This window comes from Microtus oregoni, unplaced genomic scaffold, assembly GCF_018167655.1.
Source record: "Microtus oregoni isolate MIOR12 unplaced genomic scaffold, Mior012 000004F_ref0000308, whole genome shotgun sequence".
Classification (NCBI taxonomy): Eukaryota; Metazoa; Chordata; class Mammalia; order Rodentia; family Cricetidae; genus Microtus; species Microtus oregoni.
Window position 1 is genome coordinate 1,044,624 of NW_024543063.1, and position 16,976 is coordinate 1,061,599.

Below are 16,976 nucleotides of genomic sequence, written 5' to 3' on the forward strand. Positions count from 1 at the left end.
GAGTATTAGGTGAAATATACTTTCTATTCTTTTGTACACCATCCTGGAATTTTCTGCTTTTCTGAGTGCATCAGCCATTCAGGGCTTTCCTATTCTGACTGTCTACATTATAAAAGAAGTGATTTACAGTTAGTAAATTAGTGACACGGACTAAGAAAAGGTAAAATCTCTATTATATGACACAGCATGCATATGCATATAGATATATGTTAAAATATTACCTTTACTTTCTAATATGCAAATATTAAATGTCAATATTTTTCCTTTCCCCTTTTAATAGCTCACCCTAGAAAATAAAGACTTTACCTAATAGTGTGAGATATAAAATATCTATTGTTATAGATAAAGTTGTAAGAGATCTATGAAATAACATATGTTAACTAAGAGAGATATAGACTTATATCTAAGACAATGTTTCTATAGTAGGATACACAATTTCCATTTAAATTAAAATTTAAGTTTTTTGGAATTTAATTGATGTGTACATTCATGGAAGAGAAATAAAGAATTTAGTAAAACTAATGAACTATAAGATCTATATTCATTCTTTTGAGGGATTGACAAAAAAGGGGTGAAGCTGTATTTTAGATATAGGCAGGTGTGCTTTCATGAATGCATAGATGGAATGCATTTGAAAGACATTTTACTTTTACAGAATAAAAAAGCCTTGTTTGAGGAAAATTTAAGTGTTACATACTAATTGAAGCATGCTTACCACCAAGCTAAAATAAGTGTATTAAGGGTCTCTTGATTCGTGATTAATATGAAATATTCAATACAGTATCACAAACAGTTGGGCATGTATTGAAGATACTTTCCTACATTGTCTTTCAATATGAGAGTGAGATCATGCTGCATGAATAAAGTTAGGTGTAGGTTCTTTTTAAAGCATCTTGATTTCATGGTAAAAATCAGAAACTCATATCCTATTTCTTTCCTTGATATGAACCCAGGGATGCAGAAGGCCCTGGAATGAAAGAATCTACAGGGTACCCTCAGAAGGATTAGAGAGGGAATTTCTCCTACACATCTAAAATCTCGGGACGTCGGACTGAAAAACATAATTTTATTTTGTTATTTTATTCAATATAGAGGTCTATAGAAGGCAATGGACAGTATTACACAAATTGTATAGACTCCCTTACCACAGAGTGTTAAAAAGTCAAAATTACTCAGCAATAATTATAAAGGTGTGGAAAAGACTCAAGCCCGACAAACAGGACAGAGCCGACCAGAAAGTATATTATGTTTTCTTTACGTGAACAACATATCGCTTAGATTTCCTGCTGCGTAATAACAAAGCCCTCGTAGATTTATCCTTATAAATTCATTGATTATGAACTCCTGTTATACAGATTTGTGAAGACAAAAAAAAAAAAAAAACCCTCTTAACAGGTTAGATGAACTGGAGCTCTGCTGGGAGTTAACTTCTTTATTGAAAGTAATATTTCTAATATTTTGTTGATTGATTGAATATGTAATTTTGCCAGGCAGATTTGGGAAGATTTTTGTTTTGCTTTGATATGCTTATTGATAAGAAACATGCTAGTTCCTCATTCTTTTCATTCACATCATTTTACGAGTGAATTTTTCGTATTTATTTTTCGTTTTTCCATTAATTTTTCCTCAGGTGTAATCTAGCGCCCGTGGTGGAGTTTGCTGCGGATGTGGGGACTAAATCAGATTTTATTACCATGAATCCATCAGTTGTGCAAAGAGCATTTGGAGGTTTTCGGAATGAGAGTGACAGAGAGAAATTTGTGCGTAGACTTTCCATGCTGAATGACAGTGTCCTTTGGATTCCTGCTTTCATGGTCAAAGGAGGAGAGAAGCACGTGGAATGGGTTAATGCATTAATCCTTAAGAATAAGCTGAAAGTGCGAACTGCCTATCCATCACTGAGACTGATCCATGCTGTCAGAGGGTAAGTGGCTGGAAAGGACCAGTCTGTCCTTGGCACAATGGAACGCGTAACTAAAGATTTTCTCTAGCCAGGAAGGAGCATCAGTAAGACCTCCACAGTAAACACATTTTCATTATCTTATAGTGCTTTCTATATTTTCAAATATGAATTTTATTTGTGTACTTAGTTGTTTTTTCTCTCGCATTGGAAACGCACATTGTTGAATTTGACAATGATGCCTGCTCATGAACAAAGTACCGATTTTTATTTCTTCCTGTGACTGAGGGTAATAAGAATTGGCGGTAAAACTGATGACATGCTAAATGTCTACTAGGCAATGCGATGCGCAAACAAGTGTTAGGTTTGTTAAGAAAGCAACTATCTACATGGAAGAGGACAATCAGGAAGACAGGAGTTTTTAACCGAGACCATCTTCATGCTCCACACTAGTATCACACTTGCCAGTTTTACGAATGAGGGTACCATTTCCCTTTTAAGAAAATGAATTCATCACGAAAATTATATAAGGAATAATCCATTACTTAAAAATCAGAAATGACAGAAAGGTCAGTGGTATTATTCACACAGTAAGTGTGTTAAATAAGTTGACTCACGATAAATATTTCTGTTTCTTTATGGGTGTGTCTTAAGTATTAAATACTGTACATGTAAATATGAAGAAAACATTGGTAAATGCAGAGGCTGTATGGGGGACCCACAGGCATAGGATGTTTCAGCGACATTGTAGCAGAGCATACTGGCAGGGATGTGTAATTTCTTCCTCAAGTTCGCAAAAGCTTAAAACGCAGACTTATTATTTGACTAGATTTAAAAAGAGAATAATAATTGTAATGATTAATAAAGAACGGATTGGTGGATAAAAGTCAGACTGGTGAGACAAATAACATGGGATTTGGAGGAGAGGAGGGAGAGGGAGGGGGGAGAGGGAAGAGGGAGAGAGAGAGAGAGAGAGAGAGAGAGAGAGAGAGAGAGAGCCCATTGTGAATACTGAAGCACAGGCTGGGAAAGTAAGTTGGGAATTTGCTAGCAGGGAATCACCTTTATTATGCGTGAAATACAATAATATTTCTGAATGTGGGATGTCACATCCTGCATATGAATAGATATTTTAATTAATTTACTCACAGGAAAAAAAGATATAGGTTGGTCATGGTGGATGGGGACATAAATACCAGGTTTAGGAGAACAAATAAATACAGGAATAGAATTCCTAAAAGAAAAACAAATGATCCAAGTCCAGAGTTAAAATAGTTTCTTTGTATAATAGGAACTATTCTCAAGTTTTTTGTTTTGTTTTATTATTGAAACCTTTCCCTGAAAATGTTTACCATTTCCCATTTAAGCCTCCAGAAATCTTTACGTGGTACTATCCTCTTCACAATTAAATGTTATAATTGGATCAAATTATTCAATATTCATTACTATGTTTGATGACAAGTTTCATATATATACATATATATATATATATTCATTTAGATTATAATTAAATCAGCATTTATTTCTAAATGATCAATATCCTTTTAATAAAATTTGACTGAAAGAATGATATATTCCAAACAGAGATTACAATTTGAATGCATTATGTTAAAAACTCATATCAGTGCTGAGTATCACATTGTTCTTAAAAATAGGTTTCTTTCTAATTTTAGACATATATTCTCCAGAGATAGATGATTAGGACTGGAAACCACATACTCAACTCCTGATTAGAACAAACATAAAACAAATTTAATATGTCAACTGATATATGTTCACTAGATTCTAGCTAATATTCTGCAGTTAAATACCAAAACAAGTCATGAAATTGAAACTTCAACTGTACAGTTGAAGTTATTAACCAGTTAGAAACAAATATACTTAACAAAATATTAATGAAAGATTTATAGATATTTTCATGTCTTATTTTGTTTTCTTTTTGTGCTTGAAAGCATCTGCTCCCTCCTAGGTAGGCAACTAGCTCCTGGGACACTCAAGTGAATTGCCTGCCTTGCCTTTATAGTAACCAAGTCAACAGTTATATTTATTTCACCTTGTAAAGTGTAAAAAAAAATCAATTATTTTTCCTTCAGTTGTCAATATTTTATGTTTCATCTTATTTATATTTCTCACATAAATATTTTGGAAAACCATTTCAATAATTAGTAAGTGCTGTAATACAAAGAGCTTTGAGATAAATCCGATAGCCATAATGTGTGACGTGTTAAACTGTGGTCACCATGTTTTCTGTAGTTTTATCCGGATTGATTCTTGACTTTGCTAGAAGGTGTATTATGACATTCTTACTCATATAACTATGTACCTTCCTCTAAGGTAAAGAGATGGAATCCTGAAAGGTGGTATGCATAAAAAATAGTTCTGGGGTAGCCAGTCATCTTTCAAATGAGATTGAAAGTTGTAGACATGGTGTATCAAAAAGCAAAGGCATATAAGGAGTTATAAAACTAACATTACAGGCAGTGTGCCGTGTCATTTCAACATGTTCTGTGTAGCTGGAATCCTAAAAGAGAATAATAAATTGTAAACACTGGTAAAACAAGATTAAAAGGCAATGATAAAACAAGACTTATCTGAAATTAACAAGATCAAAATCTAACAGATAAGTTTTTACATATTTAGAGCGGTAAGCCCTACTGGCTTTTTCATCTGAAAACCTGTGGTTAAACAGTTTAACGAAATAGTTTCAGGTCCTCTATTGGTTACTGGTGTTGACTGACTGATGAAAGGTTAAGGGAGCAGAACACACAGTTTCCATAGAGTATCACTATGATGCTGGCTGAAACACGATGGCTTTTCTGAGTGCTGCAGTTAAAAACAGAATGTTGATGTAGTGAAGGGTATCAGGGTCCCTGAATATAAGGATCAATTGGAAGTTATCATACAGTCAGACTATGTTATCTGAAAATAATGAAACTACTGACTTTAAACTCTGACTTAATTTAGTTTTGTTTTTTTTTTTTTTGGAACTAAAAAAATAAATTAACAACCCCCAAGTTCAGGAAAGTCTTAGGTTTTATTGTAATGTATGACCTATCTTTGAAAGTCATATGAAATGAAACCAGAGAAAAAAATAGAGAAGTCTTGTAAAATAGCAAAAGGTAACCTAGTAGATGAACGAATATTTGGGATTAAAATCTAATGGTTACCAGAATATGGAGCAAGAATATGAAAAATTGACTATAAAACGCCCACACATCACTGAATTCAGAAATTTCATTATAAAGGCTTAATCATCATTTATTAACTTACAGAATGGGTTTATTTTGTCTATTTTTGAAAGTCCTAGGAAATAGTACAAAATCTATGCTTCATGAGCTTCATGATTATCCTACTGTTTTTCTAACTTTTATTGATTCTTTGTGGATTTCACATCATGCATTGGGTCCCACATCTCTCCTTGTTCTCTCACATCCCATCCATTCATCCTTAGTCACAAGCATTTTTGAGTCATTGGTGGGGCTTGAGGCTTCTTGTTTCTGGTACGCCACTGCTAATGGGCTCTAACTGGGTCTCTTTTCGGATATTCTGTTGTCCTGTGTCATTGAGATCCTGCTCTTTTGGATTTCTAGGTTAATGCCCTTCACATGCTCCAACAGTTCATAGATTCTGTGGATCTTGGGGTGGGCCGACTCAAAACCCTGGTTCTTTGGCTGGGTGGTAGCTGGGTTGGTCAATTGCCAACTTTTCTTCATTGCCACTACCCAGGGAACATAGTGTTGTATATATAGCAGTTTATATGTACATGCTGAATAGTGAGATAAAATTTGTTTAATGTCTTTTAAAGTCATTGTACATTTTTGAATGAAATTTCCTTAGTATCATTTTTTTTTCTTCTCGTATGTATTTCATCCTGATCATAGTTTCCCCTAACTCCTGACGCCAGTCTCTCCTCCACACCTCCACTCTCCCTCAGATCCACCCCCTCATCAGCTGGTCTCTTCTGCAAAAAGAGCAAACCTCCCAGAGACATCAATATACATGGCATAATATGTTAACAATAATACCAGGCACATACCATCATATCAAAGGCTGGACAAAGCAACCCAGTAAGAGGGAAAGGATCCCATATGCATGCAAAAGTCAGAGTTAACCCCCAATTACACTGTTAGGAATCTCACAAGAACACCAAACTACTCAGCAGAGGACCTAGATCAGGCCCCTACAGGTTTACTGATCTCAGTGAGCCCCCAAGAGTCCCATTAAGTTGATTCAGTGGCCTTGTTCTCATGCTCTCCCTGTTTTCCCTGGGTCTGCTGATCCTTTTCTTTGCAGACTATTTTAGATTTTTGTAAAAATTTTAATTTAACTTTTATCGATTTTTTTCTTTGTTAGAATTTTCCCCATTTAAAAAAAATTATTCATTTTTACATATCAACCACAGTTGCCCCTTTTTCCCTCCTCTCACTCTGCCACACCTCCCCCCAGTTTTCCCCTTTCATCCATCCACACCTCAGAAAAGGTAAGGTCTCCCACAAGAAATCAGCAAAGCCTGACACATTCAGCTGAGGCAAAAATTTTTGAGGACTTTTATTAGTAAGGAATTTGCAATGCTAATTTGGGATAAAACTATTTACAGGTTTAAAATCTCAGATTTATTTATTTTTTATTGTCTTTATAGAGCTCTATATTTTTCTCCACTCCCCTCCCTATAGTAGGAGGCCACTTGTTTGTTTCCCAGTCTCCTAGACCCAAAATAATCACACAGAAACTGTATTAATTAAAACACTGCTTGGTCAATCTCTTAAGTGTATTGCTAGATAACTCTTATATCTTAAAATAACCTATGTCTATTAATCTGTGCATCATCACAAGGTTGAAACCTACCAGTGAGGTTTGGCAGCTACATGGCATCTCCTTAACTCCACCCATTCTCTCTATATATTTCTTTCAGCCTTGCTATATTCTGTGAAGCCATTGGCCAAAAGCAGTTTAGTATTAACCAATGGCAATAAAACATATTCATAGCATACAGAGGGGAATTCCACCTGACCTCCCTTCGTCCCCCATCCCCTTGTACTCTCTCCTATGATTCCTACACTCCCAATTTACTCAGGAGAACTTGTCTTTTTCTACTTCCCATGTAGATTAGATCCATGTATGTTTCTCTTAGGGTCCTCTTTGTTGTCTAGGTTCTCTGGGGTTGTGAATTGTAGGCTGTTTTTCTTTGCTTTGTGTCTAAAAGTCACTTATGAGTGAGTACATATTTTGGTCTGGGTTACCTCAGTCAATATTATGTCTTCTAGATCCGTACATTTCCTGAAAATTTTAAGAAAGCATTATTTTTTTCTGCTGTGTAGTACTCCATTGTGTAAACGTGCCATATTTTCTAACCATTAAACAATGAGTATAGACATTAAGACATTAATAACAATTACATTTCTTTGCCGTCTGAATTTTATTTATTCAAAACTATAAATTTATGCATACATGATGTGTAAAACTCTCATGTCATGCTCACTTTTGTGCTAAGTTTTCTTAAATATTCTTAGGTGTTTCTTGTCTACAGCCTCTTAAAAACTAACTGAATTTTTTTTTTGTTTACTATGAAAGCAGACCCAGCCTTCATAAATATTCACTTTTAAAGTATAAAGTACATTTTGGAATAAAAATCATGTCTATACACTTTAAAACAATTACTACTCAGCTAAATATTTCTTCCTCACAGTTAAAGAGATGTATTTATACACATATACATGTATACAAAGTTGTGTTTGTGTGCATGCATATAAAAGTTAATATATAGATGCATGAATCGATGAATAAACAAGTAAGTAGGTAGATGTGTAAATAGATTTGTAGATAGATGGATGAATAGATGGATAGGTGGGTAAATAGAAATTAGATAGATAGGTAGATAGATAGATAGATAGATAGGCAGGCAAACAGATAAATTGACATGTTGATGCTGGATTTAGTCCTTTTGTGTACTCCTATAAAAGTAAAGTTTTTTTTAATTTTAATAAATATAAATTTCTTAAAAATCATTAAGTATATTCTATTTGTTGCTTACATAGATATTAAAAGGCAATAAGCATGTATATGTACTAAATACACATTCCTTTATCTTCCCATACATTATTTATATATAATATATACACAGAAAGCTTGTATACTAGTACAACTTTCATTACACATTTTACTAAGTAGTATATTAAATAATTAATTTGCACTTTTATTTTTTTAGAAAATGCAAAAACTAATGTTATATTTGGAAGTCCACAAAGTGTTTAAAATTTAATATAATGATCACAAAATAAATGTACAGGTAAAAGATAAGGTGGCAATAGCACAAACATGTATATTCTCTATGTGATCGTATATACATTTATGTATATTGGCATCGCTTACTTGGTATGCTAGTAAGTATATGAATATATACTAGCAAGTGCATATAATATGTTAATATTTCAGGCATTAATTGTAGTTTATGTAACAGAAAAGTGATTATCTGTTTTACTCCATTCATGCTCTTGGTTATCGATTCACACATGAGATGGAGTTCCAGGGTTTAATATGGCCTATAATCACAGCACTGGGAAAACGGAGGTAGAAGGAGCTTCAGCTTGATGAATTGTGCTTCCCAATAAGGCTGTACTGGGAACAAAATGTGTTTCCACCTAAACAAACAGTCACACAGACCACACTTTGAACATACAGTGAATCCCCTTAGTCTCGATATATCCCTGACTCAAATGAAACCAGGAATGTCTTCCAGTTCTCAAAAATTACACGTTGTCATTATCAGATATATAACAAAAATCCCCTACTTTATAAGTATGTTGTTATTTGATGTGTATTTTTGAACTTATTCTAGTAATTTCACCTTGAGTTGAAAACATATTCTTCTGCATTAGTTATTCAAGTGACTAAATGTCTCATTGTTTCTTCCATTCATCATAGAGCATAATATCCTAACTCATCTACAGTTGTGTAGATAGCATCATTATTTCTTGTTTTACATTATCCTTCAAATAAAATTATGGTGAAGTAGGCTGTTTTGAGCTAAAGTTTCCAGAAATTTGCTGAGCAGTTGATGCATTCTCTTGTCATCTACTCTTAAAAGCACTTGTATGTATTATTACTTTACAGATGCCACAGGAGCATGATTCTTAACTAAGGTAGGAGAGATACATTAAGTTAGAAGGAACTAAACATGGATAAGTTCTGCTCTCTTCTCTCTACAGGAGGTATCTCTGTGTGGTAGACTTCTACTTTGACACAGAAATGTTTCTATAAAGGGAAGGAAACTGTAGAGTACTTGGTGTGCTAGATCCTGTGACAATTATAGATCTTAACAACAACAACAAAAATTCCGCATGCCTTATAGAATGAAGCATTTTTTTTCAATTTTACTAATGACACAATACAAATTTAAAATTTCAGTTATTGAGTTTGTCATTCAGATGCGGAAATCTGCCTACATAATCGTGTGCAAAGACAGATCAAGTGCTGTGTAAATGTAAGGTATTTCTCTCGGGAAAATTTCATGTGTGCACCACTAGCCTTCAGAATTGTGATTCAGGCCAGATCCCAGCAGAGTGTCCAATCAAGCATAGGCAGAAATATCTCCTAGGTACACTTGAGGAAATTGCGTCTGTCACAGTCATTCAAACAAATTGGGTCGGAGTACTGAATAAACTCAAAGTCGTGTTTTAAAAAGACAAAATGGAAAGATTTGGAAAAGGAAAAAATATTTATTACAAGGAATTTCAGAAGATGGCTTAATTGTTTTGATTTCAGCTTGTTCTCAAACATTCCCATATGGCTTCTATTATGACCTATGTGCAATACAACTGCAATATTTCTCTATAAAACATGTGCCCCCCAGAGCCGGGCGGTGGTGGCGCACGCCTTTAATCCCAGCACTCGGGAGGCAGAGGCAGGCGGATCTCTGTGAGTTCGAGACCAGCCTGGTCTACAAGAGCTAGTTCCAGGACAGGCTCCAAAACCACATAGAAACCTTGTCTCGAAAAATCAAAAAAAAAAAAAAAAAAAAAAAAAAAAAAAAAAAAAAAAAAAAAAAAAAAAAAAAACATGTGCCCCAGTTTAATCTTTTTGATTAGTAAGACAATGAAGCATAGTAGTTGTTTCAAATTGAAGGCAACTTTTTTCTGAAACAGTATTTCTCTCTCTTTCTCTGAGAATATTCAGATGAGCTACCCGAGGCAGCATCATTTTGCCAATGAATTAAACTTTAGTCACAATATTGTTTCCTTGCGGCTTTCATTATTTACACTATACTAAGAAATATGACCATGTAGGTGCCTCATAACTAAAGATTTTCACATGAGTGGATTCAAAGTGATCGAAATGCTAAGGACATGTTTTAAAATGTGGGTTACTGGGTTACTTCCTGGACAGGCGTTCTCCCTGTGGTCTGCGTACAGTTTGTGTTTTCTTTCTCAATCTCAGTTTAAAAGTTCAAGTTTCATGTAGGTCCTGTCTCTGTTTCCTTTTTCCAAAAATGTCTTGAGTAGTGTTTCTCTGTATTCTTCTCACAAGTCATATACTTCTCTCTTGTATGTTGTTAAAATGTGTTCCTACTTTTCATGACAGCAAACACACACACAGCAACAATCATAGAAAAAGAGGTCATAAATTTGTAACATAGTAAGGCAGCAAGAGGCATAGATGGAAGAATTTGAAGGGAGTAAAGAAAGGGTGAAAAGATATAATTATATTGTAATTTCAAAACTAAAATATATACATAATTTTTAAAAATAGCAACTGGATTATATTAATTAGAACCTGAAGACTAACCACTACAAATTTGCCTTATGGTCTGAGAAAAGCAACTGAGTAATATAATTTAGTTACTTATTTTTCTTTTCCATATTATCTACCAGTGTCTTTTTAAACATTTTATTTTTAAGCAATTTATTTAATCTATTAATTTAATATTTAAAATGGTATTTTATGATTGTGATACTTTCCAAAATTTCTCTAAACATTTTAGCATGGGAAAAAAACCTCTGATTTTAATAATTTTTCAAATGCCATGCTGCAATTTAGTAATCACAGCAGAAGTGTATATTATATATACATATATATGTACATGTACATAGAAAAGCTACGGGAAGCTGATGCATTTGGTTCATAAGCTATATTCATTACAATGACTTTTATTCTGTGTTTCTCAATTTTTACAGTTTGTTCTTCCTTTTTAATTGAAAAAAAAAGCATAAATATAGTGATTGTGGTTTCCCATCCCCTCAACCCGTTTCAGTTAGATGAGAAGGCTCATCTAACTCCCGTCATTTCTTTCTGTCTCTCTTTAAAAAGCAAACCAGTCTATCTTTGTCTTTATAGGGTTCACTCTTCTAGTTAGGGTACCCAGTTCACAACTAACCCCAGAAACTCCTTTGTTTCTCTGAACTTTCAGGATGAAAATAGAACATTATATACTAATTGAAATTGAACTAATCTGCACTAAGATAGTCTAATTTATATATAAGGAAATGGATATTTGGTTTATTTGGATCATTGATAATGCACATTTAATCATCAGTTATGTACTTCAAGCAGTGTGCTTACACAGCAAATATGTGCACACACTACCTAAGTTTTTTATCCTACTGCACGTACTGGCTTTGTGGGAGCCTAGGCAGTTTGGATGCTCAACTTACTAGACCTGGATAGAGGTGGGGGGTTCCTTGGACTTCCCACAGGACAGGGAACCCTGATTGCTTTTCGGGCTGAGGGGGGGGGACTTAATTGGGGGAGGGGGAGGGAAATGGGAGGCGGTGGCTGGGAAGAGACAGAAATCTTTAATAAATAAATAAATTTAAAAAAAAAAGCCGATTGAATCGAACATACAAGTCTTTTGAAAGTGTCAGTTTAGGAGGTGGCTCAGTGACAGGGTCCTTGCCCCCTCTGCCCCAGACCCTGGTTTATCCTTTAACACTAAGAGAAGGTTATAATTTGTTCTGTTTCTGAAGTGGGTTAGCTGCGGTTGAGCTGGATAATAGTAGGTTTTAGGGGTATTCCTGGGAGACTGATCATGATCAACCATTTTTATTATTGTTACTGATATTATAGAGCTTGCATTGCCAATAGCTCCAAGCTATAATTCTCAAGATATAAATTGAAGTTCTGACCATGTCATGAACCAAAATTATTTTTATTGAAAAACTAGTTTTCATACATTATATTCAGATTTTTTTCACTCCTCCAACTCTTCCAGATCCTCCTAACTTTCCTGTCCGCCCAAATCTACATCCTTTTTTTTCTCATTAGAAAACAAACAGGCATCTTAAAACACAGAGAAGAAAAATAGTAAAATTCTTCTCTTCTGATATCACCTTGTGAATATTTGTTGGTAAAGTAAATATTGTATAACATGGTGGAAACTCTTTATATGAAATGGATTTCTAACCCTAAAAATATTTTGCTTATATGTAGCTCGGAAGGCTTTTAGTCTCAATTATGAAATTAGTACCTTAAAATATATGACCAATATTAGAAAATGAGCTATTTGTATAGAGAAATGTAAACAGCTTATCAATTATTCTAGGGAAGAGTAATTAAATTGTTAGAGTAAAAGAAAAATAATCGCCAAGGCTTTGTGTCTGTGTTTGTGTGGCTTGTGGGGTAAGAAGATGAGGTCCAAGCACTTCAGATTCCCGTTCCTCATAATAACTCTGACACTGTCCACCTCACACAACTGTGTCAAAGGCAACACAATGGGACTCAATTCCAAAAGCACGTAGGTGATAAATCACACCTCTGTTCAGAGAAACTAAGCAAACACATGCTGCATTTTATGTCCACAGGAGGCTTCAACACAGCCATAGCATTAACTAGCTTTATTCCCATTGTTAAGAATTTTATTTATGATGAGAGCATCAATCAAATGCCAGTGATCTAAACTGTCAAGTACAAAGCCCGTTTCAACTTCTATCCTCCATACTGTCCCAGAAAGACCATGTGGGTGACTCCAGCGGACTGTTATGTAATGTCTAGGCCAACTGTATCACTCTTGCTAGTCAGTTCTTATGAACGTAGACTGCTTTTGTTTCAGAGAGTATAGACCTTCACTGTCAAGGTCAGATTGTTTTCATAATGAAAGCAGACTGTGTTGCTTGAAGCATGCTGCTATAGAGATAAATTGCTCTTTGTCATTGTTGTAGATGTGACATCGGCACAAGGATCCATTCCCTCTTCTGCAGAACATAAAGGTGGAAAGAGATAGTGTCACGAAGTAATTAAGAATTTGTTGGAACCGATTTTCATTAATCAATTTTATGGACAGTGATTCCTTGGTCATCATAACAATACTTTTGTTTGTTTGTTTTTGAGATTCTACTTTAATCAAGTTTCCATTCTCTTTCTTCCCTTTAAATAACCCCAAATATCCTCCTCTACACTCCTTCAAAGTCACAGCCTTTCTTCATTAATGCTATGACATGCATATATGCATTTGTGTATGCATATATATTCATAAATAAACCTACTGAGCCCATATAAAATTACCTGTATGTTTACAGGGAAAAACATTTGTTATTGGACAATCAGTTAGAGTGCTTCCTCCCTGGAGAGGGCTACCTATGCTGTTGCCAACTTTCCTCAGTTGCCTGCAGTTCCTTTTGTAGAGTTGAGACCTCCTGTGATTTTTCCCTGTTCTGATCGCCATGTTTGCTAGTGTCTCCTTGCTTAGTTCACATTTAGGCAGTGAATTTTAATGACACTTTAGAGAACTATTTAAACATTAATACCTAACACTGAGTTTTGACTCAAATAATGTCATTAAAGATTCAAAATGTACTTGCTCAAACTGCAAATGTGAATAACTGTGAATAACTAAAACACTAACTGGTTATAGTTCAGCATTCAGAACTAGAGGGTTGATGCTACCTACCAATTAACATTTTCTACTACTATTAACTTTTTCCAATTTTAGTCTAGAGAATAACATATTTTTCTTTTTTCAAGTTTATTTTACTTAAAGTAGGATGATTTGTTGCATGAAATTTTTAATCAACATTGTATTCCATTGATGATCTTACTGCTCTCAGCAGAATTCTGCAAGCATACTAAAATCGCATGGGAACATAGAAAATATTTTTATACAACACACTGATTTTGCACCAAAAGTATCTGTTTTTCATCGGTGCTTGAAACCGTTGTGTAGAAATCATAAATGTTTGAGGAAAAACTCTTAATCTTTAATTTCTATTTGTTAAGAATAATTCTTCTTTTAGAGATTTGTGGAGTTAACTGGTGTATGCTGAAACCAACTACCCACCATGAATAATCGTTAAGAAAAGTCCCACCAGCAAGAATCAACACTGCTAACATTATTTTCTTTTTTAATTTGTTGATGTGACATATTTTTTTTTTATTTTTTTCTTTTCTAGGAAACATTCCTATACCAGAAAGTTTGCTCAGATTTTTATTTTATGGGAAGTAACTGACACAGACTATATTCCCAAAAATATTCCTATAATGTACAGACTGTTAAAACACGAAATACATCTTCTTTAAGAAAATTTACTGCAGCAGAATAATACTTAGAATTTCTTGAGTTCCAAACATTCATATATTTTGAAAATAAACAGGCCAGCTATACAGCATGGTCATTCCTTTCCCAAGAAGATGTAGATGTCTTCTTTGGTAAGGAGCTTTGAATAGTCTCTAGTTGCAAGTAGGAAAACAAATTTATGTGCTTTCAGAAGTGACAGAATTGCCAACTGGCAGAGCAGATGTGGGGAAGGCAAGGACTTGAGTTACATCCTTAGGGCTGTGGTCAGAGGGTCACAGAAGAGTTTCCGGAATTAAAGGGTAGACAGCAGTATAAACCAAAATTTTAAGTAATTATAATACCAGTAATAATATAATATAATACCAATAATACCAAAATTTTAAGTAATTATAATACCAATTATAATATAATATAATACCAATAATACCAATTATAATACCAATAATAATACCAATAATAGTGTACTAAATACTAGACATATTACTAAAATTCCAAATTTACTAAAATGTCCATGATCCAAGCTCTATAATTCTATGTGTTAAAGTCTATGGTGCAAAGAGTAATAAGACAATAAGAACAATTACACAACTACTGAAATAAGGAGCATCTTTAAAAATAATTCTAGCTAAAATAAATAAGGCCAAGACAGATTCATGAATGCCTCTTTTCTATCAACTGTGATGCATGGTAGGTTTGATATGTCCCCATTCTGGTTTTCTCATTTAACTTTGGGCACACAGGAAATATATACTTGTATTTCCCGCTGTTACAGAGTGTGATAAGGAGAAACATTGTCAACGCCAAGGGAAGGGAGCTTCCTGAATAGCACATGCAGATGTCATCATAAAGAGGAAAACTGGATAAACTATTTTCCTTTGTTGAATTCTCTGGGATTTATATAATGAGAACACTCACAAAGGTTAGGGCTTTACTCCCTGAAGTAACATAGTTCCCAGTGTTCTGAAAAATTTCCAAGATAACTGAATAGAATCTATTTAGACAAACATTTATTATAAGCTGATGCTTCCAAGATTGGGGAGTGTGTTGTGTTGCCATCCAGAAACCTCTCCAGAAATTTGTATTAGAACACCACTTTGACTCATAATGACATGAATTGCTTGGGGGAATTTTGCTACCTTCTGAATGATCTCAACCTTTTGAGATGGGACTTCCTAGCTGACTAATGTTCATGATATTAGGGCACATTACTATAGCTTGTTATTTATTATAACCATACATTGAAAACTAGCTTTGTAACCTTTCAAATTCCCCCATCATTGGCCCTAAGAAAACTTAAGGATTGATCACATGCGTATGATCAATCATGGTGGGTACACAGTCAGAAAAATCATACTCTATTTCTACTTCAAATTTAGCTTATAAGAGCCCTGAAATAAGTACTATTCTCCACAAAACAAGTTAAAATGTCTTAAAATATTATATCAGGTAAGAAAAATGCATAACTATTTGACTATCTGAGCACACTCAAAGACAATATTTTATTTTAGGTATTAAATGAGTTGTATTCATTGCTAAGAATAAATACAAAATGATAACAGCATGAAAGCTCGGTATAGACAATGGGTAGTTTTAAACTTATAGATAAGTTGAAAATATATAGTTTCTTTATAACAAAATCATTTGCATAGCTAATAAATTTATATGGAGTTTTAAAAATAAATCTGAGATAATATAATTAAATCTCTTATTTCAATTACCAGGTTTTTTTCCTGACTCACCATCAACAAACGCTCATTCAATGGCATTGCCAGAGTTTCTGTTTAAAGGACTAGGTCTATATGTACCAAGCCCTTTACATAACAATATAGCATTATATTAGCATGACAGCCATTGTCCATTCTATCATTCCTCTTTATTTTTTCATATAATACCATTGATACAAATACTTTGTATCATGTTAAAATAATATTTAAAAAGTTAATGCATCTTTATTTATATGAGTTACACTAGTTTTAAATCTGCCTATGACTTGAGTTTGCTTCTTGGACACAGATTTAAAAAGTAATTTTTTATAGTCAAGAAGAAATAACTAAATAAACTGTCAAACTACACGCCCAAGTTTTCAATTAATTCTAAAATAGAATTTCAATGGTTATTTTTTCCAACTGTAAAAGAAATAGCAAACTTTTGATCACTGCATTCCGAAGCGTTTCATTAAATCCAAGTTCATTTATCTGCTCACTTTCAGCTGACGTCTGCAGAGTGAAATCAAGCACTCTTTTAGAGATCTGATGGATGGCGTGATGTACTATTTGTAAAGCTCAAACCATCCACATTTTCAATATTTTTCTGTAAATGAAATTTAAGACAAACTAAGGAAGGCTACCATGTGTTCTTGGCCAGAGAACAAATAAATTTTATACATTAACTTTATAGCAATTCTTATACGTTGTAAGTCAGTCAAGATTTATGGGAGTATATAAATATTTTCTGTTGGTGGGAATATGCCTTAACATAATTTAGGTGATTTTCCTGTTGAATGGTTTTTATAGAGAATTGAATATTTATGGTATTGAATAAGGAAACTATCGCCTTTCTTGATTTGTTGATATT

General features: G+C 33.9%; 1 protein-coding gene across 1 annotated transcript in view; it reads left to right on the forward strand.

The window, feature by feature from the left end:
- LOC121447632 (CMP-N-acetylneuraminate-poly-alpha-2,8-sialyltransferase-like) overlaps positions 1-16,976 on the forward strand; it is a 97,575-nt gene that overhangs the window by 48,128 nt on the left and 32,471 nt on the right. The window contains 1 exon segment of the mRNA XM_041650994.1: positions 1,631-1,924. Within this exon segment, the coding sequence (XP_041506928.1) occupies positions 1,631-1,924 (294 nt within the window).